This window comes from Engystomops pustulosus, chromosome 1, assembly GCF_040894005.1.
Source record: "Engystomops pustulosus chromosome 1, aEngPut4.maternal, whole genome shotgun sequence".
Lineage (NCBI taxonomy): Eukaryota > Metazoa > Chordata > Amphibia > Anura > Leptodactylidae > Engystomops > Engystomops pustulosus.
The window spans coordinates 139322571-139349417 of record NC_092411.1 but is presented as its reverse complement, the minus strand read 5'-3'; the positions used below and the strand labels follow the sequence as shown (position 1 = coordinate 139349417).

Here is a 26847-nt window from a genome sequence, read left to right as displayed (position 1 = left end):
CTAATCCTCAATTTCTCCTGCTGAAAGTATGTCACCATTCAGACTAGCACCATCGCACTTTTTTTTATCCTCCTTTAATTATATTGTAGCTGGAAGAAATATGCAGGCAGATGCTGTGCTACGTTCCAACAAAGTAAAAATGTATTTAAGTTCATCATACTCACAAGAGTCAGTTAAAAATACGCATATCACAAATCAAATAGCGGGACGCTAGCTTTCATGTCCGGAGCTCCGTTTGTAACTAGGGGTCGTCTGTAAGTCGGGTGTTCTTAAGTAGGGGACTGCCTGTTTACTCACCTTTTGTGCTCAGTTTCTCTGGCAGTGAGTGGCCTTCTTCAGTGCACGGAGTGACAGAGCAGGAAGTGTCACTGTATGTCACTTCCTACTCTGTCTCGGCTTTCAGCTGCATCGGAGGACAGCTCCGATAAAGCTGAAAGCTGCAATAAAATACACGGCAGCTGCACAGATTTTAATCTGTGACAGCTGCACCCTCAACCCCCACAGCTATCGCTGGCAAATTACTGCAGCTGTTATGGGTGGATATAATGCCAGCCGTTAGGCACATATGACAGCCGCAGCTCAGGCCCTTCTCTCACAGGGGCCCGATCACGGTCGCACCCCCTGCGACCTCGATGGTTACGCCCATGCCTGGGAAGTCTGCAGGCCAGACAGATCCTGCACATTGGGCAAAGATGTGCAGGAAATGTGTGTATGTGTGAGTTAACATATGAACATATAATATATAACAAATACATTATAAGTAACAAGTGCATGTGAGCCTGTTTGTATGTGTGCATATTCATATATATGCGAGGTGGCTTAAAATTTTCCTTATTTTTGAAAGAAAAGTTCATTTTCTTTCAAAGAAGCTAACATTAAATGAATCATAAATGCACTCTATACATTGTTAATGTAAGAACGACTATTCTAGCTACGTGGAGCTGCGCGCCGAAGATGGGTGAGTAGGAGGGGAAAAGAGGCTACCGGGGCGTGGAGTAGCCGGCTCGTGTAACCTCAGATGCGGCTACTCCACGCCCCAGTAGCCGCATAAGTAAATTTGAATATATATCTAATAAAAGTTATCAAAAAAGTGTGGGGACGTGAGGATTAGCCCTTAAAAGGGCTATCCTCATGTCCCATTGATCCACCTACCACCCAATCTACCTTTATAGGTAGATTTGTGGTGGTAGGTTCCCTTTAAGGACGCAGGGTATTTTTGCTCATTTCTCTCTTTCCATCTTCAAAAATCCATAACTTTTTCATTTTTCCGTGTACAGAGCTGTTTGATGGCTTATTTTGTGCATAAGAAATTTTTCTTTCTTTCCTGTGATGTTATTTATTATTCCCTGCCATGTAGTGGGAAGCCGGAAAAAATTCCAAATGTGGAAACATTTTTTAAAAAAACGTCATGTTCTTGTGGGCTCAGTTTTTACGACTTTCACTCTGCGCTCCAAATAACATCTCTACTTTATTTTTTCGTTTGGTACAATCGCGGTGATACCAAATTTATATAGGTTTTATTGTATTTTGATACACTTTCAAAAATTAAACGAATGTGTACAAAAAAAAAAAAAAAAAATTTCACCATCTTCTGACACTCATAACTTTTTCATACTTTGGGGTACGGAGCTGTGTGAGGTGTCATTTTTTGCAAAATGAGCCGACATTTTCATTGCTACCATTTTGAGGACTGTGCGACATTTTGATCAAGTTTTATAACTTTTTTGTGTCATGTAAAAAGGTATATTTGGACATTTGGGAGCCATTTCCCATCTCGGAGGTCACCGCTGGTTATAACCGTTTTTATATTTTGATAGATCGGGCATTTTGGGACGCGGCGATACCTAATAAGTTTGGGATTTTTACTGTTTATTATATTTTATATCAGTTCTAGGGAAAGGGGGGTGATTTGAACTTTTTATTAATTTTTCTCATTTTTTAAACTTTTTTTTTCACTATTTCTTAGACCCTCTAGGGTACATTAACCCTAGATGGTCCGATCAATCCTACCATATACTGCAATAACACTGGCTCATTGTAATGAATAGGCAAAATACCATGGCAACCGGTCACCGCCCACGATGACGTTCGGGGGAGCGACATCGGAGGCAAGATGGAGGTGCCCATGCTTCCAGTGCCGCGACTTTGCCGGCGGCAAACAACAGATTAACACCCGCGATCGGTACAAGCACCGACCGCGGGAGTTAGCGATGGGTCTTTGGTGCGATATGCAGCAAAGCCCATCTCTGTATGAAGAGGGCTCAGCCTGTGAGCCCTCTTCATACATCCTTCATAGCTCAGTGTCAGATATATCTGTCACAGAGCGTGAAGGGGTTAATGGTGTTTGCTAACTGTGTAAGAAGGCTTATGGATGTTTATAAAACCCTTGTTCAAGTATGCTAGCACAGCTGAAAACAGTTTGGCTGATTAGAGAAGCTATACAACTGACTGACAGGTCAACTGCCATGATCGGTGCTAGTCTGTAAGAGCCCACATTTTTAATGGTTGGTAGGGGATCAAATACTTATTTCTCTCAGCAAGATGGAAATACATTTTCTATAATCTATACAACGTAATTTTCTAAATTTTATTTTTGATATTTCTCAATGTTAAAATTACCTTTCCCTAAAATTATAGACTGTTCATGTCTTTGTCAGTGGGCAAACATACAAAATTAGCAAGGGATCAAATAATTATTTTCTTCACTGTGAATGTTCAAATTTTGACAAATCCACAGCATTTCCACAAAGCAATCAGCAATTAACGCAATGTTGTGTTCCATCTGGTGTGAATCTTTACACTTTAAAAAATTCTGCAGTGCTTTGTTTCTGCAGTCCATTCTTTCATGGTGCAAATACATGATATATGATGTTTAAGTTCTGCAGAAGCTGAGGTGTGTATCTGGAGGTACTGCATCAGCTAAGGTAAAAATGATCAAGTCCTGCAGCAACTGAGATGTATACCATGAGGTTATTTATCCGCTTAGGTGTGCATTGTGAGATTCTGCTGGAGCTTAGATGTACTTTGTAAGCAGAGTTCCTGCAGCAGGTAATATGCATAATAAGAGTTTCTGTAGCAGCTAACTTTCCTATTACAAGATTCCACAGCAGTAACCATTATTTCCAAGTTTAAAGCATAAATTTGAAGTTATAATAGATTTACATACATACATTCCCACCAGTGGTGAAGTGGGTGGAAACTTTTCTGTTCCTGTATCTGCCCTGAAGCTGAGTTCAATTGACTTCTACAAGTAAATCCACCAAACACTGCACAATGTACATACAGGATGTATATTGTGACTAGCCTGGCAGCTTTCACCACATGGAGGAGTTTATAACATGTAATAAGTGGTATAAATCATAAGTAAAACACTTACATGCAGTATAAAGTATGTGCTGCATGAGCACTAAGGGTTAATAGCTTCTCTGCACAGAGCTGATAGTGCCGAGTAGAAGGTGGGAAAGGGGGTACAGAATAAGGTGAAGAGAGAGACAAAAATAACTTTGTAGAATCGCAGAGTGGGATGGAGGGACTGATAGGAAACAGGGGAAATCCTTTACCTCACTATTCTGTGTAGGAGCACAGCACTAAACACACTGAGCTCTGCTATATACACACACAGAGCACAGTCACATGACTTCCCCTCCTTCCTCCTCTGCGAGCAGGGAGCAGCAGCCCCTCCGCTCCTTTAAGTCTGTACAATTTGATTACAGGAGGTCTCCAGGGCTTGTCAGCAGAGACGTGGGAAGCTGCTATTTCAGCTGGATATAGGTAAACAATAGGCAAAGGTGTTCTACATCGAAGAGCTATTAATTTGTGGAGAAAAAAAACTTTACAGATGTGCCTGAATTTTTGCCTTTTTGGCCAAATGACCTACAAACTGCCCTTTAGTGAGGTAAGGATAATGAAATGAGTTCAAGACTTATGTAAATAAATATCATCTTTCATATATTTCAAATCAATTGGTATCCTGGGGGCTTTGGTGAAGATTCCTATTCCCAACCTCTAGCACAGAAGCCTGGAGAAGTCTTGTCTTCAGGACTATATTTCTGTTATCTGTGTCATCCATTTGTTTCTGTTTTCTTTCTATAATAAGTCTTGGGTTGTTTAACAAAGTGTAATATAGTAGCCATCTAGTTCTGGATTTGGCTGATGTACGAGGTCCTGAAAAAAAAAATTCAAACTTTCAGTTGTTTGCAGGAAACAGCTAGCCTAGTACCCACCCTATTGTTGCAGCAACATCTTCCCTTGGGAAGAAGGCTGAAGCATTATAGATATAGATATAGATATATATGCAGCATATATAAAGTAACAAAATGCACACATACATGAAAAATATACTGAAATTGACAACTGAGAAAATATATACATTTAGTATCACAAATAAATACATTGGAATTATAAATGCATTTTTCACAGTCCTCAAGCTACTTACAACACACACAATGTGGTGTGGTTTACATAGCCACTCGGGGCCAATACACTGGCCCGAATTTATCTTTAGTGAGGCAAACTGCAATACATGGTTGCTCAGGTAGACTTGCAATATTCTAACTGCTGACTCTAAGGACTAAGGAATATTCTCCTTTTATACTTTCTCGTCCAGGGGAGGAGTGGTTACAAAACAACTTCTGCTATAGCTGAAAAAATACTGGCTTCTCTGACAGATAGGTTTCATTCACTTGCAGTATGCCCGCCATGCGCTGGAGGTGAGGAGGAGGTGACCCCTCCTCCCTCCAAAGAAACAGCGGAGCACGGCCGCACACTTGCAGGAAGATAGATTATGCTCTATCTTTTTGCGGTTTACAGTGCGGATCGGCCAAAATTGCTGTCTATGGGGGCGTATATGCGTCCACAAATTTGCGGCGCATGTACGCCTCCATGAACGGCCGTGTGAATGAGCCCATACAGAGATACAGAAATCAGAAGTTAGAAATGCCTCTAAATCTTTATTAATCCTTTCTACTAGTCTATATAGATACAGTAATAATAAACAGAATATATAAACCAAATATATTTCAAGTTTAATGCTCCTCTCATCCAAGGCACTATACTCATCCAGAGCACTATAAATGTGGTGCCTGGTGTGAATATGCACTCTTTTAGTGTAGACTGGTGCAAATACTACATAAATATATGTGCAAGCAGTTTGCACTTGTATCTATGTGCAAAGTGCCCCAGAAAACTGGTGCAGCCAATTTGATAAATCTGGGCTACTGTCTGCAGTTTTGTATTGTCAAAACTGCTGACTCATTTTAATCATACTATTTTTTATTGCATTTGTAGAAACCACTAGTTGTATATGTTGTCATGAGTGTTTTTTTTTTTTAAACGTAGTGGTGAGAGCTGTACACCACAATATACTATCCATTGTGTTTGCTCAGGCTCTGAAGTAGAGAATTTGTAAGACTCTACTGTTTCCAATCTCTCTGACACATGTGGGTTATTAAGAGAAGCAATATAAGTATACCACGTGCTCATGGACAAATCCCTTAAAGGGGTTTTCCATATCCCCCTGGGCTTCAAGGTGTCCCGCTCCACCTTCTCATCAATTCATGCCCCTGTTTGTTTACAGGGGCTCAGAAGCTGCGCTGAATTCACCTTCCGGCCGCAATACAGCGCGAAGATCTGGGGACGGGTGGGCATGGCCGTCCAACTTGACCATCCGGAAGCTGCACTAAGCACAGCTTCTGGGCCCTTGTAAACAAACAGGGGCATGGAGCAGGGAGATGGCGGCCGAGACACTGGGAGGGACTGCAGACGTAAGTAAAAGTTTATTTTTTTATGCAACCTCCTCTCGGCAACATATAATATTTTTTAGCTCTCGGACAACCCCTTTAAGACAAATTAAGTTAATAACTGTACATGACAAAATGACTAACAGAGGAAGTCTAACTTACCTCCTGAATCCCTAAATGTACAAGACATAGGCATCTCTTTTAGTCTTTTTTCAGCTCTCACAGTCAATAGAATGTTGCAAAAGCTCACAAGTACCGGGTTAGTGTGAAAATGGTCCACATATATCATTCCAATCCATGTATTGTAGCCTGAAATAAAATTAACAAAGCTGAGTTTTTAGCATTTACATGGAAAAATAAGTATTTTGTCATTTTTCCAATAAAAGTTTTTTTAATAAGTAGTAACTTGTACCAAAATATGTTATAAATATGTACAGCATTATTCCATCACCCTTTCCCAGGTTCAGCTACAGATGCAGAGGGTGCATGTACTTCTGAAAAGTAAAAGTGAAAGTCTTTACTGTAGCTCCTTCTATATTCTGCCTTTAGCTGACAGGCTGGAGGGGGACACTTCAAACATCTATAACTCGTGAACCCTTGCACGTAGAAACACAATTTTGTGTCATAGGGGAGAGTCCCCCCTTTAATATGATATGAGTATGGATACCTAAAAAAACCAGAGATATCCAGTCTTAAAGTTACAATTGGAAATAGAAAGCTGTGCATAAAAATCAAAATTTTTTAGTACAATTTTAAGGGTGGATATCCCCGGTACTGTAATGCTTCTGTACACTTAAAGGGGAGATTCTCTGTTTAATATGACACCAGAATTGTGTTTCTAGGTGCCAGGGTTCAGGAGATATGACTGTTTGAATTTGGCTACTGTCGTGACGTGTATAACCCTTCTTTTTTGCGTGGGGCATGTAAATATAGGATGTGTAAAGCCGTATGGCAGTCGTGAAGGGATTTACCAAGCGCTAAGAGATATTAAAGAGCTAGTAAGTAGTACCCTATGTTACAATAAGATGACCATCTGAAATCAATTTTTCCTCCCTCTTCTGTCCTATAGACAATCCACCAACAAGAAGAGTAAATATATATTATGACAAGCACTGCAATAGCATGGCACAGCAAGGGTATGGAGAGGCCTCATGGGCTACCATGGTTGTCATGAAGGTATTTCTTTGTGATCATTTCCCTCAAGCTATATAGATACTGTGGTTACGAGTACAATTATTCATAGCCTTTGAATCTTTCCATTAAAGCTGCAAATTTAAATGTATTTGATTGATATTTTCTGTGATAATACCCACTCCATGCCTATCCATGCTCACTTGGCCCGGAGGTGGTGTAAGCGGGAAAGGGGGAGGGGTTCAAGGAGTCACAATTCCTGGCCTTTTACCAGTTTTTTAAAGACTTTCATGCCAGAACATACCGTATATACTCGAGTATAAGCCGACCCGAGTATAAGCCGAGGCCCCTAATTTTACCACAAAATACTGTACTGGGAAAACCTATTGACTCGAGTATAAGCCGAGGGTGGGAAATGCATTGGTCACAGCCTCCCCAGTATATAGCCAGCCAGCCCCTGCCCCAGTATATAGCCAGCCAGCCCCTGCCCCAGTGTATATAGCCTGCCAGCCCCTGCCCCAGTGTATATAGCCTGCCAGCCCCTGCCCCAGTGTATATAGCCTGCCAGCCCCTGCCCCAGTGTATATAGCCTGCCAGACCCTGCCCCAGTGTATATAGCCTGCCAGCCCCTGCTCCTGTGTATATAGCCTGCCAGACCCTGCCCCAGTGTATATAGCCTGCCAGACCCTGCCCCAGTGTATATAGCCTGCCAGACCCTGCCCCAGTGTATATAGCCTGCCAGACCCTGCCCCAGTGTATATAGCCTGCCAGACCCTGCCCCAGTGTATAGCCTGCCAGACCCTGCCCCAGTGTATATAGCCTGCCAGACCCTGCCCCAGTGTATATAGCCTGCCAGACCCTGCCCCAGTGTATATAGCCTGCCAGACCCTGCCCCAGTGTATATAGCCTGCCAGACCCTGCCCCAGTGTATATAGCCAGCCAGACCCTGCCCCAGTGTATATAGCCTGCCAGACCCTGCCCCAGTGTATATAGCCAGCCAGCCCCTGCCCCAGTGTATATAGCTTGCCAGACCCTGCCCCAGTGTATATAGCCTGCCGCCGCTGCCGGACAGATCGCACAGAAGATATACAGGGGTCGCCGGAAAGGTGAGTTTAGATATATTTATTTTTTTGACTTGAGTATAAGCCGAGTTTGGGTTTTTTCAGCACATTTTTTGTGCTGAAAAACTAGGCTTATACTCGAGTATATAAGGTACTCAGAAAACTCCATCCAAACTCGATTAAAGTGTACAGATGCATTTTACAGATGTAAAATGATGCATGCTATTGCCAATTTACTTTAAGGAGATGGCCACTTTACCTCATATTTTTTGGATTGTGTGTGTAAGTGTGGGGGGCAGGATATTAGGTCATTTACCAATATCAATCTATTAATAGTTCTTCACTGCTTTCATGATATGTAAAGTGGAGCCTCCTGTCTTTTACCTCATCAGACAGACATTTTTGTCCATAAAATGGCTGCAGTTTAGGGTCATGTGATCTCTCTATGCCCATGAACAATGGCCACTTGGAGATCACATCACCCTCTATCTGCGGCCATTTTATTTAAAGGAGGCTTCACTTTAAATATCAAGAAAGCAGTGCAGAACTATTAATATATTGGTAAATTACCTAAAATCCTGTTCCCACACTTACAAACCACATAAAAAAACATAAGGTAAAGTGGCCAACCCCTTTAAATGAAAAGCTGAGAATTTTGGCTTGCATATGTTTTCAGCTCTCTGTAATCAGCCCCTCGTGCCACAAAGAAATTCACTTTATCAAATTGCCTTTAGATGTCACCTTATTAGTGAATAGAGAATATATTTAAATGACTCTTATTATAACTACAGCTGTTTTGTGAAGGCCTCAGAAGCTTGTTAGAGAAGTACACAAAGAGTATCATGAATTTTCATGTCAAAATGTTTGTGTCAAAATCCTTTACATTTGTTCAAATAGAGTGGACAATATTTCAGATAATCTGAGAGATGTCAAAAATGTAATGATTGGTCTTGTGTGGAAACAGATATGTGTTTGGCATCAAGGAGTATGGGGAATTAGAGACTGAAAGGGAATAAAGGGGGTCAGGCCAAGTAAATTAATGATTAGCTATGATTTCATGGATAATAAAAGGGTATGTCCTTTTCAGTCCACAGTAAATTTCTTACCCATGTCTGCTGACTCATATCCACGTTGTAATATTGACCTATCAATCCTTGCAATTAACCAGCTTCCCAGAATCAGACTGGTTAAAAGACGATAAATGCAGGCACCCAAACCAAGAATCACATTGTAGAAGAAGAAGAAGTAATTAAAATTATGAAAAGCTTTCCTAAAAAGAAAAAAAAATGTAGAAGCATAAGAGTAAAAGATTAGGTATAAAAGAAAATATGTAATTGTATTTACATGTTTTATAATAAAGGGAAAGTATAAACCCCTTTAATTGACATAAATTATACAAAAAATACTAAAACAACATTTACTGTTTTTATTTTCTTATAATATACATGACTTTTTTTGGGTTGTGTCTTCAATGTTAAAAACCCTTGTGTGAAAATACAAAAGTGTCATAGGAATGCTACCTTTAGTGGTTAAGCAGAAAATTATAAATGCCACCACAGTTTACTAAACTATTCATAGCCAAACTAGAGGAGTTTTTAACAACATGCAACACTTAACATCTTCCACTAGGCTAAAAATCAACTCTTGTTATTGCACAGAATTTTTTAACAAATACTGCTAAAAATCTGAAATACATCAAAAACAATACCAGGCAAATCACAATCTATCACAAAGATACAGGCCATCTGATGTATTTCAAATGGAACAGCTTTTATTCAAAACACATTAAAAAATGCATAGTTTATTTAAGTGTTATGGTATATTCATATCTGTTCAGACAGTGAGTATAGAAAAGAACTCCTTCTTTTAATAAGTATTTGTTAATAAGTTACCCACTGTTGAGAGATTTGCAGAGAGCTACAAGAGACATTCCAAGGAACAAGACTATAAAGCCCCTGGTGTTAAAGGAGTATTCTCGTCTGGGCATTCACATTCATTTTCATTAATCTGCCATATATAAACAATTCTTCAATTAGATGTTATTAAAAAAAATGTACCTGTGTGAAGATAATTTCTCATAAATTGAGTTATATGGACTCTTAGTAACAAGACTGACTGCTTGGATACGGCCGTCTCTGCTGGAGGGAATTCACAAAGAAACAAAATGTTTTTGTATATGAAATGTCTGGGAGTTGCTGCATAACCCACAGCCGTTCTCTGGTAATGAATCCAGGTGGTCAGGCAGGACTCAGTAACGCATGTCTGGCCACTGCTGCCAAAATGCATTGAAATGGTTTCCCTTTACTCATTTTTTCTTTGCTATGCCATTATTAGAGTTCTACTATTCTTAGTATCACTATTTATTGGCCTTACCTTGGGCTATTGGCACAATTCTGTTATCCTAGGGATCCTCTGCTGCTATATACTTATTGTGTTTACATTGGGTACTGTGCAATTCTTTCTGTATGTTGCTCCATTTTTTGTTTGTCATTTTACATGTATAAAATAATAAAATGAAATTGAGTTTTTACCACAAGGCTGTTTATATCAATTATTTGCTTTCTCTCTGTTCTATGTAGGTGTATATATATTTATATACTCTGTGGGGGTGGGTTTTGGTTAGTGCCCCATTGACCTCACCCCTGCTTTTTGTTTTGGTGTCAAAATGTCAGGCGGTTGTATCTGAGAAATTATCTTCACACAGGGACATTTTTTTTAACCCCTTCATGCTCTGCGATGGATATATCCACTGCAGAGCTATGAAGGGTGTATGAAGAGGGCTCACGGGCTGAGCCCTCTTCATACAGAGATGGGCTCAGCTGCAACCGATCACTGGTGATAGCCTCTTTTTTGCCGCCGGCAATGTCACCAGTGGCACTTAAAATGAACGTCATGGGGGGGGGGGGGATCGGTTGCCATGACAGCCTCGGGTCTTCGCCAGACCCGAAGCTGCATGGTTTCAGGAGATTCATTACAATGAGCCAGTGGCTCATTGTAATGAATCATAAGCAAAAACTCCATATACTGCAATACAGTAGTATTGCAGTATATGGTAGGAACGATCTAGGGTTAATGTACCCTAGAGGGTCTAAGAAATAGTTGGTATCACCGCGATTGCTCCAAACCAAAGAATAAAGTACAGTTGTTATTTGGAGCGCTGAGTGAAAGTTGTAAAAAACTGAGCCCACAAGAGCGTGACGCACATGTGTTTTTAAATTTTTTTTCGACATATGGAATTTTTTTCCACCTTCCCAATACACGGCATGTTATAATAAATAACATCAGGGAAAGTAAAATTTGTTCCACACAAAATAAGCCCTCACACAGCTCTGTGCACATAAAAATGAAAAAGTTATGGATTTTTGAAGAGGGAGAGCAGAAAATGCCCGGATGGGAACACTCCTTTAAGTACATTTTCCAAAGCAGTATACATGACACTGTGTATAGGTTGCCCCAATAGTAAAAAAAATATGCATTGACCAAGGAACAAACCAAACTTGTAGAGATTATGGGGCCATTACTTAACACCAATTTGGCATAGTTGACATGTGCAGTAGCTTTGACACAAGGATACAATATTGTTGATAGCTAAACTCTCTTTATCTATTGTATTTATCTCCTTATAATCTCTTTCAACAGAGACTTGTATAGTATTTTTGTATTCATTGTGTTATTTGTTTTTCAAAAATGTACAAAAAAAGAGATAATGTCCAGATATGGGAAATACTATCTTCTTCAGAATGATGTGTAGGTAAAAAATGATTGCTGACAATGGACAGGAATGCAGCAGAATCCTAAATAACCATGTAGTACACCGCTAACTTTAGGAAGAGCATCTATCATTGCTGGCCAAATTTAATTTTTCAACAGCAAATCTGCCCTGTCAGGGCCGGCTCCAGGTTTCAGTGGGCCCCTGGGCGATAGAGCCTCAGTGTACACATCCAATATATACACACAGCACATACGCACAGATATACACATGCATCCAGTATATACAACACATACGCGCAAACATACAGCATGTATACACATGCATCCAGTATATACAACACATATAAATAGATATACAGCATATATACACATGCATTTAGTATATACAACACATACACACAGATATACAGCATATATACACATGCATCCAGTATATATAACGCATACACACTGATATACAGCATATATACACATGCATCCAGTATATACAACACATACACACTGATATACAGCATATATACACAAGCACCCAGTATATACAACACATATGCACTGATATACAGCATATATACACAAGCACCCAGTATATACAACACATATGCACAGATATACAGCATATATACACAAGCATCCAGTATATACAACACATACACACAGATATACAGCATATATACACATGCATCCAGTATAAAGAACATACGTACAGATATACAGCATATATACACACCTAAGCACAAATATACAGCATTTATACACACCTAAGCACAAATATACAGCATTTATACACAAAAAAACACATATACAGCACATATACACACCAACATATACATGCATTTACATATGTTGCAATTATACTCACCCCGGTGGGAACCTGGTGGCAAGCTCAGGAAGGAGACCGCATAGGAGAAGGTGGACAGCCCTGTGAGGCGAACGGACGGGCCAGGCCGGACATGAGGCACACAAACCGGCCAGACACGAATTGTGCAGGCCGGACGCGAGGCGTGGGATGAGCCGCTTCACATGTGAGGTGGGTAGGTTGGGGCAGGTCACATGTGAGGTGGCTAGGGCAGGGGGCCCGTCCTATTCGCCCACCTCCTTTGCGGCCTGCATTCAGGGGAGGTAGTGGGACCGGCCCGCTACAAATTTAATTAAAGGGAACCCATCATCAGAAATTGTCCTAATAAACCACTACCATCATGTTGTCAAGCTGTTGCACAGCTTCTAGATCATGTTTGTTTCATGGCCCAGCTTGGTGGCATCATTCGAAAAAAATCTACTTTGAAGTGTGATATAAAGTCAGGGAGGTGAAGAGTTTAACACTTGAGTCAACACCTCCACCTATGTGATTTTCATCATGTGCCGGTCAATGATTTCCTTGGATGCAGGACCATCAATTACAGTGAAGGGGGCATTCTATGCAGGGAGAGCTTTATTTTTAATGTTAAACTCTCTGCCTCCTTGACTTCATAAAACTAAGTAACATTTCACTTCAAAGTTGATTTTTCTGGATGATGCCACCACACAAGACCATGAAAACAACATGATCAAAAATCTGCTCAGCTGCTTGATAACATACTGGTAGTGGTTTATCAGGACACTTTCTGATTATTGGTTCCCTTTAAAAGGTCCTACAGTCCCCAAAATTGTATCAATGAAAATGTCAGTTTGTCCTGCAAAAACTTTTTCCCTCATGTAAAATATACAAAATAAAAAGATATTTATTTTTTTGTGCTGCTAGATTAATTGTTTAGAATTGAAACAGTACCACTCTTGCAAATGGGCAGCTTTTGTTACTGAAGCCATATTGTGAAGGAAGAAATCTCAAGGTTCTGCAAAGATAGGTGGTGGAGTGCGTTCATCTTGAGGACCAACATCGGGGTGAACGGGAGCAGGCTGGTCTGGGCACACAGTATGGACAGGATAACCAGGGGCAGCGACCTTTAAACTTACGATTAGAATCTGCCAAGGTGTCACCGCCCTCAGTCTACTCTGTGTTGTTTGTCTAATGACCGTAAAATACTCGGGGACAGAAGATGTTAAAGTTGCAGACCAATGGGGAATGGTTGAAGGACCAATAACAAATAGCACCAGCAAGCAGTTAGAAGTGGTCAGAGACTTGCACGGTGAGGGGTGATGTTGAACAGAAAGAAAAATCAGTGCAAGAACAGTTCTATAACATGCCCAGGGTGCAGATAGAGTTTGATGTTGGCTATTTCAGCAGACAGTTGGTGTCTCATCAGATAGTTACCACAACCCCATACTATGCAGATGAAAAGTTACAGGCTGATGTAGATGAAAGATTCTTCGCCAGCAAGAAGCAGAAGTCAAATATTCACACTTAAACAACTAATTGGTGAGAAGGAATGTTACAAAGATAAGGTAGATTGTAAATTACGGGATCCTTGTGGAGGATCCTTGAATGCCCACTTAGCTAAGAGAGCTTGAGGGAAAGAATTGGGCGATAAGAGACATTTCAAAGTTTTTGATGTGAAGAGAAGTGGGAAAAAATTATGTATTTTTCCTCCCAAAATAAAGGAAAACTAATGGCGTCTGGCATCCCTAATGGATTTATGGAGTCAGGAGAGACTTGTTATAATTATGGTGCCCCCAAACTATCCCCACAACAGTCACGTCCCTGTATCTGCTGACGGAGGTAATTTTAGAACAGTTTTGCTTATGCCTGATCCTCGGCAGCAATTTGAACACCACATTAAGAATGTGATTTCTCAAATCTTTGAAGTTAATTGTTTATAGACTTGAATAATATGCCTTTCCTTTACAGCTCTTAAAGCAGACTTGATGAAGTGGGGTCCAGGTAATTACAGCACTGCCAAGATTTTTGTACCTATTTCAATCCCATTGTGGCTTCAGGCCTCTTTCTTTAGACACTTGTCATTCTTGTTCACCAAGTTTGCCTGGGCATCCTCTCATCCCTGTATATCAAAATCGATCCTTGCACGGAGGAAGGCTTGTGGAGCGTTAGACTTACCTGATTGTAGAGCATATTACATTGCCGTGGTTGCTACTAAATTCATAGATTGGTTCCAGCACCGTGATTCCAAACCCTGGATTCAACTAAAGTCACAATTGTGTCCTCTCCCTACTCTGCCTTGGCACTCGTTTGCATCCTATATACTTTAGGACCTCTCATATGTGGATTTACAATTCATGACAGCTGGGAAGCTACAACTTTACAATAGAGATGGCCCACTTACTACCATCACTAGTAACAAAGACTTTCCACCTGGCCTTGCCCCTTCTTTTTTTGGTCGGAATAAGACAGACCCCCCTTAACCTTCCGGGATGTCACCACCCAGTCATCATTGCACCCCGTTGAGTCATTACTGAACAACCACGAACCTTGAATATACTATTGGAGTACAACCAACTTTGTTTTTGCAAGAATCATAGAAATGGCAGTGTGCAAGTTCATAAGGAACTAACACCATTTGAAAACCTGTGTGCCTCAGAAACTGCTGTCACTGGCAGCCTCTAACTGATTTAGAGTATCCAGATAGACAATGAGGCTTATTTACTAAGGGTCCCACGGATCGCACTTTCATCGGTTTTTAAAAATTTTGGGGATTTGCATCGCTGTGAAAAGTATTTAACTAGGGATTGTGTCACACGCACCCGGGTTGTGGCGCAATTGTGCTGGATTGCATGTGACAGAAATCAGGGGGCAGGCAGCCGGACGATCCGACTGATTTGGACTGAGCGCGTGATTTAATATTCAAATTGTGTTGCAACCAATGGACTTACATACACCGGGAAGAAAAAGGCGAACTCCAACGGACCTGAGCAGGAAAGCAACAGATGCAGGAAATCGGGCACACGAGCTTTGTGAATAGCGGCAAAGTTTGTTCTCTTCGGACAACGCAGAGCGGGATTGTGCAGGACCGGGTAAGTCAATGTGCCCCAATATGTCCACCTCATTACCCGTTTTTTCAGAGTTGGAAGCGCAAACTTGGTATGACATTTTTGCAAGATACATGGCTGAGAGCGTTTGAACTCTGCCATAGATTCTACATGGCTTGTAAAGCCCAAGAAACTAATTATAAAGTGTTATCCCTCTGGCATAGAATAGAATAGAATAGAATGCTTTATTGTCCCCATAGGGGAAATTGACTTTGTCACAACGACAACAGCAACACCTCCAACTAGGCTTCACTCCCTGTTTCCCTCAGTGCTGGCGCTGTTCTGAAGCTAGGGGTACCATGTGCCATGTCTGGTGGGATCTTCTTGTACGATCACAACCATATTGGTCCACTGTTGGACCACGTTGGACTGTTCTTGCATTACAGTAGGTATTGGCATTCTATGTTGTAAATGCAACATTGCTCTTTTTCTCCATTCCCCCCATCCCTATACAGTATGTTCTTACTATGTACTTCATGCTTGTTGCTTAAAAGCTGTCATTTCCCATATGATAACTTTAATAAAGACTGTTAAAAAAGTGTATTTGACACCAATGTTATAAAAGCCCTTATTCAGGCAAGACACTAGGCTGTGGGACAAGTGATTTCAATATAACATATGTACATACTTTGCGTTATGTAGTTTAAAATGGGAGACAGGCAGAGGTCACAAAGCAGACAGAGATGGCAGCATTCCAGCAGCAGAGCTCACAACACAGTATTGTACTGTCTGTTCAATACAAGGTCGAGAGAGGGGATCACAGGATTCTCATCTCCCCCTTAAATGCATAGAAAGGTTATAGGAAAACTTTTTACCAAGCTAAGTTATTAGTCATTAGAATTCGTAACCAGTGAAATTCTAAAACTATTTTAGTTGATTTGTTAGAAGTACAAGCCTGCATGCTCTGTGCCCGACACCCTCCTGGGCAGGTCGTAAAAACCCCTCAGAGGGCTACCCACAGGCCATTGTTTTTGTTCCAATGACTGCAGATAGATCTCATTCAGCTACCAAAAAGTGGCACATAGGAATATGTGTTGGTGTGCACTGATCTCTTTCCAGGTTGGTCAGACGCTTTTCCCATGGCCAAGGCTACTGACTCTTTCAGTAAAGATATAGGCCAGTAAAAAGACACAGCTAAATCCCAATGAGATTTCATTTGTATTGGTTCTTAGATTAGAATGTTGTTATTAACTGTTGCTCCAAATGCAGTGTGATACTGTACTAAAGTGTGTTTTTTAGTTTTCTTTTTCATTCTAGAAGATCATTTGGAATCACACTAGCTTAAACCTGGAGATTGGTTGGTGATAAAGAGACATGTGAGGAAGAGATGCGACCCTGGATTTGAAGATGCCTTCCAGGTTCTGTTGACAACAAGCACCTCAGTAAAGCTAGAAGGAAGACCTAATTGGATTCACAAGTCAAGTTTCATTGCTTTTATGCCAGATTAAAGATATGACAATGACTTTTTCAACTTTATAGGAAAACAAATAAATCTCTAGTATTGACCACCCATGGGATTCTTAGGTTTGGGTAATTTTTTTGTAAAGTGATTAGCAGTCTGAACCAAAATTAGGATTGTTTCTCTTGGGTGCCATTATTATTCTTTATATTATCATGTCTTTCATTGCATTTTGGTCATACTTTGTACTAAGAGGTTAACATCTAAGACTGGTGAGGATGTATATGATATGTTCCATGCGAAAGAAGAAGAAAAGGGAGTCAGAGGATTACAGGTGATGGTGAGAATTACAACTCTATCCAACCAATTTATTTTAAACCCTGAGCTATAGATAGAATAGTTAGAAGGAACTATTAGAAGGAAATTACACAAGGGAATGTGCATTGACAAAAGTCATTATGCTTTCCATACATTAGTAGAAAGCAAAGGAGAACAAAGCCCTCAAGGTTTCCACCGCTCCAAGAGATTTACAGTAGAACCCCTGGCTCGTTTTGACCATTATGTTTATACTGATGGCATTGGAGTGCCAAGAGAGGTTTCCAGATGAGTTTAAGGCTAGAGACCAGGTGAAAACAGTATATGAGACTATTTTCGGTATTTTAACAGTAAACAAAAACAAAGGACTGGATTAATAATATACAGGCGGTCCAATACTTAAGAACACCCAACTTACAGACGACCCCTAGTTGGTAATTTACTGTACTTTAGCCTTAGGCTACAAAAAAACAGCTCTAATAGTTATCAAAGATGTCTGTGAATAAGCTTTTTTGTAAAACCTTGTTTTTGTGACAGTCCAACATTTTTAAATTCCAATTGTCACAGAGACCAAAATAAAATTGGCTGGGGTTAAAATTATAAAATATACAGTTCCGACTTACATCCAAATTCAACTTAACAACAAACCTACAGAACCTTGTACGTAACCCGGGGACTGCCTGTATACTATAACCATGACAGGAAAGGACACATCCCTCATGTGTACGGAATCAAGGTGGGTGATATTACTAGTCTGGTGGCCCAACAAAAGTGTTTGAAACACAGGTCAGGTGTTAGGGAAAGAAGGTCAAACAATGTATATAGGGTTGACTGTGAAAAGAGAAATCTTTTATGCTTAGTAGGTTGATTGTGTATAAAAAATACATTTATCATCCTTTCATCATGTGATCAGATATCTGTCTACAACTACTGTGAAATTACTCTGCTCTAAAGATGGCGTCTGTGTCTGAAGACTATTCCCAATGATGGCATCTGTTTCTGAGACTGCACCCAAAGATGGCGTCAGCATCTGAGGTAAGATTGGAATGAGATAAGACTGGCAATACCCACTGTTGTTTCTATATGAGTTTGTGTATTCTTGAATAAAGCAGAATTGACTAAGGGAATTATATTGGAATACTTTTTTGTCTGTTGTAATCCTTATGCATGCACTTGGTATAGATCAATTTGGACAGGAGAAACAACTCATATAAAAAAGTGGGTCCCCTATAAAGAGATTGTCCACGTTAACATTATTATGCATCAGTTTTACTAAAGCTAGCTTTACATATTTAATTTTGTCCCACCAAAATTACCAAAAAAATATCAAGATAAAAAAAAATTTGTATTACCTGTTATTTAGAGCCAATGGTTTCTGTTTATCCTCAGGATTTATTTTCTTCTGCAGAAAAAATTTTCCAGCCACCAGGAATTGTGATATTATCAGTGAAACAGCAATTGCAATTGTGAGTCTAAGAAGAAAATGTATAAACTTGAAACAAAAGTAAAAGTTAAAGATACTTTTTACATTTTTTAAAATAATTATTACTTTTCCTTTAAAGTCTCCTATTTTATGACTGTGCTTCTTGGACCAATGGTAGTTGAAGTCCATGGACTGAACAGAATCCCAGGGTAGGAACTCCTTGCATTTACCTACATATGATGGAAGGTGTCCCTGCATCGTTGTTATACAAAACCATGCAATACTGAATACATGATTAAAATTTGGCGCCATTGCCCTGTGCTGTTTCAGGTACTCTTACATAACTACTATGTGATACTTGGAGTCTCTTCCTGAGGAAGTGTTCCAATGGACCAAACAAGCAATTCAGAAACTAAACTAACTAACCTCCTAAAAAGGGTTGTCCAGTTTCAGCAAATACTGTATATACCCGAATATAAAAACTGTGAAAACCTATTGACTCGAGTATAAGCCTACAGTGGAAAATGCATTGGTCACAGCCTCCCCCTGCTATATAGCTAGCCAGCTTGTCCAGGTTGTATAATGGTCCCCAGTATATAGCCTGCCCCTAGTATATAGCCAGCCAGTTTCCTGTATATAGCCTTTCAGCCCCTGTATATAGCCAACCAGCCCCTGTTTATAGCCAGCCAGTCCCCTGTTTATAGCCAGCCAGTCCCCTGTATATAGCCAGCTAGCCCCTGTATATAGCCAACCAGTCCCCTGTATATAGCCAGCTAGCCCCTGTATATAGCCAGCCAGCCCCTGTATATAGCCAGCCAGTCCCCTTTATACAGCAAGCCAGCTTCCAATATATAGGCTGCCAGTCCCCTGTTTATAGCCAGCCAGTCGACTGTATATAGCCAGCCCCCTGTATATAGCCAGCCAGAACCGTGCCCAGCACATAAAAATAATAAACTCTGGATTCACCTTTCCGATGCCCCCCGTAGGTCCTCTTCTTGATCCCAGCCTGCAGTGACAGGTCTGTGCACGCTGACTGCGCACAGACTATGACGCTCTGAAGGTGAGTACAGAGTTTATTTTTTGTAGACTCAAGTATATGCTGTGTGGTGTTTTTTCAGCACAAAACTTGTGCTGAAAAACTCGGTTTATACTGGTGTATATACAGTAAATGTTTGTCTGGTAATACAATTTAACAATATATCAATTCCTCACCGTTTTCTAGACCCTACTTGCTGTCATTCTATTATAAGCTTCAATGTTTTTCCAGTTGATAGAAACCTAACCTAAACTGTGTTTACTGTGACTATAATGACCATTGCCAGATATTTATCCAAAAGAAGATAGCAATTACAGCAGTCAGAGATCTTTAAGATAATATAGAATACATGATACAAAAATATATAGGAAAACTGGATAATGTATAACAAACAATAACATGAAAACTAAATAACCCATTTATTCACATGAGTGTGTGTACAGTATAAGTATTATGAATGACTAAAATATGGCTGAAAAATAGGAAGTAACTTACATGGAAATTCCTAAGCCTTTCAGCAGTTCTAAAGTTTGGCCATGTTTTATAGGAAATACCAAAGCATACACAAAAACCAGACCAAACAAGCACTGTACTATGTGCATTATCAAATAACCTGCAACAAAAAAAGAGAATTTCAATAAATCTCAAAATCCATCATCAAAGGTCTTCTCTCCAGCAGAATAATCATTTACATACCCCATAAAATATATGCAACTTGCCAGCTGGAGTATCTCGCAATGGCAGCCTGGGTGTAATAGAGAAATATATGAAAACATAAAAATCTATTATACGCACCTTAATGCATTAGGTGACATATCTTTCTATTAATAGACCATAAAAAGTGGTTCCCTTACATGTAAGGATCTAAGTTAACATCTGGTTTCATATCTAGATTTATATGAATTGCACACTATACAGAATCACCCAAAATATAGCCCTTGAAAAAGCAAACACATGCGTATTCCATTATTTCTTCTACATTACATCAGTATTTACATGTATTCATATTCTTTCTTTGCATCATAATAATAATTCCTTTATTTATATTCTGTGTGCACACAGATTACGCATCACTACACAGAGCTTGCCAAATCGGTCCCTGTCCCCATGGGGCTCACAATCTAATCAACCTACCAGTATGTTTTGGAGTGTGGGAGGAAACCCACGCAAACTCGGAGAGAACATGCAAACTCTTTGCAGATGTTGAACCCGTGACATGAACCCAGGTCCTCATTGCTGCAAGGTTGTAGTGCTAATCACTAAGCCACCATGCTGCCCATACATGACAAAGTTTGAGTTTTGAACAAAGTACGCAACAATAATAAGCAACATATTGTAAAGAAGCGGTGTCAATGATTTTAAGTTTCAGGATGGTTTTTTGCAACATGTGGGTAAGAGAAATCCCCTCAACTAGGCTGCTTCTATAAATCACTATTGTTAGCAGCTTGAAGCAAACCCACAACAATTATCCTTTATATTTCCATCCTAAGGTAGCAATAGAGGTATGACATTTATTTTTACATTCCCAGCCTGAAATATAAATATAATGCTATATTAAAAAAACTTACCATACACTGCGAAGGTGACGGCTTTTGGAATTTTACAGGAAGAAAACCTCTCTGTCCAACCCAAAGTCTCTTCATGTGTTTTCTACAGAAAAAAATGCAAAAGGAAATAAATCTTGCCAGTTTGTCTTAAAATAAGTTTGTCTTAAAATACTGCATAATAAAGGCAGAATTTGCAATGGGGTTGCATTATTGAAAGTGACATCATGGTCCTATCAGACTAATCTGATTGGCTTTAATGAGAAGGTAAGTTCAAGACTTGACTTAGGGAAGGCTGTGGATGTTATATATCTTGACTTTTTCAAGGCATTTGATACAGTGCCGCATAAAAGGTTGGTACATAAAATTAGACTGCTGGGACTTGGGGAAAATCTGTGTATTTGGGTAATTAATTGGCTTAGTGATAGAAAACAGAGGGTCATCATTAATGGCACATTCTCAGATTGGGTTGTAGTTACCAGTGGAGTGCCACAATGGTCAGTATTGGGGCCACTTCTTTTTAATATTTTTATTAATGACCTTGTAGTGGGTTAAACAATCAAGTTTCCATATTTGCAAATGATACTAGGCTGTGTAAAGTAATTAATACTGAGGTTGATTTGTGGAAGCTTGAGGAGTGGCCATAGAAATGGTTGATGAGGTTTAATGTAGATAAATGTAAAGTTATGTACTTGGGCCATGGAAACAAAAAGTATAATTAAGTTCTAAACAGTCTATTACATGGTAAAACTGCAGCTGAAAAAGACTTGGAGGTATTGGTGGAAGATAAACTTAATTTTAGTGACCAGAGCCAGTGCTACTAAAGCAAATAAAATAATGGGTAGTTTCAAGAGAGGAGTAGGTTCCCATGATTAGAACATAGTTTTGCCCTTATACAAATCACTGGTCAGGCCACACATGGAATATTGTGTACAGTTTTGGGCACCAGTGTATAAAAAGTACATAGTGGAACTGGAACGGGTGATGAGGAAATGATGGGAATGGGGGGACTAGAATACAATGATAGATTACCAAATTTGGGGTTATTCAGTTTAGAAAAAAAGACGTCGGAGGGGGTGACCTAATCACAATGTACAAATGTCTAAATGGGCAGTACAAGGATCTCTCCAAAGATCTTTTTATACCCAGGCCTATGGCCAGGACAAGGGGGCATCCTCTACACCTAGAAGAAAGTTTATGGGGAAAAAGGCAGAAAAGAAAAAAGAGATATTATGCTGATCGTGAGAGACAACTCTGGTTTTCGCTTATAACAGGTGTTTTGCTGCAGCCTCGTCCTACCCCTGGCGTGGCCTATAGCCCTAGGGGTATATTACACTGAACCAAATGTATAGCCACATGATGCACCGCTATTGGGAAAAAATGGACATATACGAATGGCACTGGCACGTTCTTTTCATTCAAAGTAGTATCCGTTTATTTCCAGAAGACAAGTAAAAACAAGACAACGCATTTCACATCTTCTTTAGGTGCTTCCTCAGGTCTAAAAATAATAATAAAATATATGGGAAGATATCATGAAAACAAGGAGGTTCCCCGTGTATAGGGGTAGTAGTAAGTTAGTCCATGGGCTATGGGGATAATAGTAGATTGTGGCTATTATAGCTAATCTATGAAGTTTTCCTGGTACCATTATAAGAAAAGTGAAAGATATATCCAGCTACACCTTTTAACACATAATTTACATAAGTAGGGTGATTTATAAATCGTGATTATCTTGAAAAAGGAATATTATAATATATATAATAAATAAATACATTTACACACATTTATACATGATATGAATTTTATTAAAAGCTAGAATTATATATGCTTATATAAAATGAATATCGAGAAATAGTAAAAGCATATACAGATATATATACATACAGAAATATATTACCAAGTGAGCCTATACATGAGACCTTTTGCCCTAGTGTTTGCATTTATTTTAATATGTAGAAATGTATGTATAGATCACGAATTTATATAGTAAAATTGATTAATGAATCAATGGAAGAGTAAATCCTTGGTCTAGTAGTGATAAATAAATAACAAACAACAGGTAAACCTACGGGGCATCCCCCTAACCAATAGAGGCCCTGCACTTGGGAGCGTACGGCTATCCAAAACCAACACGACTACCTTTACAGAGAAGCTGCACCTAGCGCCACCACCCAACTGGGAAATACTCTATTCACCACAAAGAATAGAATACTTCATGAGCCGCACAGACTCAAGAACAGCTCTGTTACAACAACTAACAAGAAACAAACATCACCTACGATCAGAACATGAAGAAATTCCCAATGACGACCTGACTGAAGAAGAACAGAATGCTGGGTTTGTTCTATAGCTTAGAATCAGACTTGAAAGACAAGATGCAACACTCAATAGATGTCATGTTTTTAGATCTGTATCTCAACGCCAGGTGTCTTAGACCTTGATTTCTGCCCTCTTTCCCAGATGATAAAGATTTCACTGAAAAATGGGATGAAATCTTAGACTCCTGTTCTAAAGAAATCATACACCTTATCAAACAGAAAAGGATTGCATTGTGCCAGACAGCTACAGAAAAAATTAAATTCACTTTAACATTGTTGTTAAACAGATACCAGTCCCAGAGAGAATATGATAGACGTAACAACAACTTAGGAAATAAATTACAAAAATTACAGAATTACATTATCTATAGGAAGGTAAACAAATTCCAAAGAGATAAAACAGATAAATCAAATCTAATCTACAGGACTTGGCACCATAAAAAGGTAGAGACCAATATGCATCACACCGACCACAAAAGGTATGGTGGAAATGAATGTAATACAGAAGGTAGGCGCCAAAATTACCCAATACCTCAATTCAGCAAACTACATCAGGCTAAATATAAGTCACCCCAAAATAGAACAAAAAAAGCCCCCAGACCTCCCAGTCACCCTGGTTCCATCCATTACATTGTCCCGCTCACTAATTGGTTCAACCCCTTCTCAACCCTACCAACCAATCCACCCAAGAGTCCCCAAAACCACACCGGCTATCCAATCCAAAGAGTACCCCGGCCACTAATAACATCCTACCAGCTACACTCACCATAGAAAGACAAAAACGAGATGCCTTTTTTTCAGCCTAAGCCAAATTAGAACAGATATAAGTAGTTTATCTAACCCCAAATCCCCAGCAGATATGCCAAACAAAATCAAACTGCAATTTGAGACCCTGGGTTCTCTAGTAGGCAGAAAATCCCCCAGGAAGAAGTGCCAAATACAGCACACTGCTCAATTGGAGCGAACATTCCCCCTTCCCCATGCCTATTAGACTTTACCACGCACCCAGGGACCCAAGATCACCAGACATCACTTACAGAGATAAACAAAACTCTGGATACACTCAATGAAGGGGGTTTAGGTCCCACAACCAATGATCATAGACAAGCCAAGCATTGATACTTTTTTCCGTCCTGTAAATCAAAAGAAAAGGGAAAATCTAAGTGGGAAAAGAGAGGCGGAAGAAAGAGAAAAGACCAGACTGGGAGCCATCCCCAAATTGAAGCCCCCTCAAAAAATAGTAAGATAAAATATTCAATCTCACAAACTACGAGTTGACTAAAGATGATACCTCCCTATTATCCAAGGGACTATCATTCAGTCCTAACAGTTTACCAAATGAATTTGACCTGAATCTGAACCAATTCGTAAGGAAACTCACACTGAAACGTCACTTTGCCCTACAGGAACAAAGAAACACTAGACACCAGAACCCAATAAATGAAACCCCTTCAGAACTAACAGAACCCCACACTGGAGAAAAAAAAATAAAAAACAAATCCCAGTTCTATCCCCTACATGATCAAGGACACCATATAAATTTATAATATGACGCAGTAATGAATGACTTCAAACAACGAACTGCAAATACGAATCGTAAGACCAAAAGAAGAAGAATCCAGTCTTCTTCCCTTCAAGGATGAAGGGAAGCTTCTATTTATCCCTTACCCCACACTTCCATATTTTTATTTCTTGCCACAAGAACCAAAAAAAACCCCAGGGAGCCCTAACATATCCCACTTCATAGCCCTATACCTACAAAGCTACATAACAAAGCTACCCAGCTTTTTGAAAGACTCAGACCACCCAATAAGTGACCTCTCCTCCATCGACTTACCTGAACACTTTACGTTCCTAACAATGGATGTGAGCGCGCTGTACTCTAATATTGATCACAGCAGGGGAATCAGTTGTATCCAACACTATCTATCCTCCCTTTCAGATCCATTCAAAAATCTGTGCCATATGGGACATTTATTATAATATTACTTTTTTGAGATAATCATGATTTATAAATCACCCTATTTATGTAAATTATGTGTTAAAAAAGTTGGATATACCTGTCACTGTTCTTATAATGGCATCAGGAAAACTTCATAGATTAGCTATAATAGCCACAATCTACTATTATCCCCATAGCCCATGGACTAACTTATCTACTACCCCATACACGGGGAACCTCCTTGTTTTCATGATATCTTCCCATATATTTTATTATTATTGTTTTTAGACCTGAGGAAGCACCACTTTTGGAAATAAATGGATCCTGCATTGAATGAAAAGAACATGCCAGTGGCATTCATATACATCCATTTTTTTCCAATGGCGCACCACTATACAGTTGGTACGCCTAGAGGAGAGGCGGTTCTACCATTGCCATAGACGGGATTGGTTACTGTAAGAGCAGTGAGACTATGGAACTCTCTGCTGCAGGAGGTTGTTATGGCCGACTCTATGTACATGTTCAAGAGAGGCCTGGATGCCTTTGATGGACTGTTTCCAACCTTATATACTATGATACTATGATCAGTGTACTGTGTTAATCAGAAGCAGCTTACCTGTAGCAGACCAGTATGTGAATAATATAGGATACCGTGACTGCACAGGCTAGAAAAGTTGTGAAAAACCAAACAGCTGAAAAAAAGAAAAACAAGCAAATCAATTTAGTTAAATTGCTGTTCATTTTAATCTATGCAAATGTTTCCATTCTTTTGGAGCATGCCCATCAACAGCATTAGGTCAATGCCCACTCCACCCACAGCAATAATGGTCGAGCAGTGTTGCAGGGATGTTGAGCTTTACCTTAATCTAACTTGATAAATTGTGCGGCCATGAAGCAAAGCTTTGACTACCTGTGGTCCTAACAATTACTAACCACAGGCTTGTTTGCAGTTGGCCAAATTGTTCTTCTGAGTGGTTTTATTTAATTATTCTGTACAATGTGTGGAATGTATAAATAGAAATGTTGAGCAAGTCTTGGAAAGATTTTTAAAGTTTTGCACACACGTGGCATTTTTGCGGGGGGTTTCTTTGAGTTTTTTTGATAACTGTGCCATGGAAAATTAAAATTTGTCTTTTGAAGTGGTCAACTCTTGTGGCACTCCAAGTGCTATATTTTAACTTAATCTATACCGATCCAAGGTTTGGATTGCTATAAATTTTCTGTGAACACACAGACATTGGGACTGGTTCGTAATCCAAGAGCTCCCGGTAGCAGTATTGTGCATCTAACACTGTGCTGTGACAGTTG

The 26847-nt window shown here is 39.7% G+C and overlaps 1 protein-coding gene across 2 annotated transcripts in view; it reads right to left on the bottom strand.

Annotated features, from left to right (window-relative positions):
* Nucleotides 1-2956: 2956 nt before the first annotated feature.
* LOC140133870 (stimulated by retinoic acid gene 6 protein-like) overlaps nt 2957-26847 on the bottom strand; it is an 89583-nt gene continuing 65692 nt past the window's right edge. For both annotated transcript variants that reach the window (XM_072154538.1, XM_072154530.1), the window contains 8 exons: nt 26156-26231; nt 21301-21382; nt 20429-20477; nt 20228-20345; nt 18626-18745; nt 9037-9200; nt 5901-6047; nt 2957-4164 (listed from right to left, as the gene is read on the bottom strand). In XM_072154538.1, the coding sequence (XP_072010639.1) occupies nt 3959-4164; nt 5901-6047; nt 9037-9200; nt 18626-18745; nt 20228-20345; nt 20429-20477; nt 21301-21382; nt 26156-26231 (962 nt within the window). In that variant the 3' untranslated portion in view covers nt 2957-3958. The remainder of the gene's footprint in view (nt 4165-5900; nt 6048-9036; nt 9201-18625; nt 18746-20227; nt 20346-20428; nt 20478-21300; nt 21383-26155; nt 26232-26847) is intronic.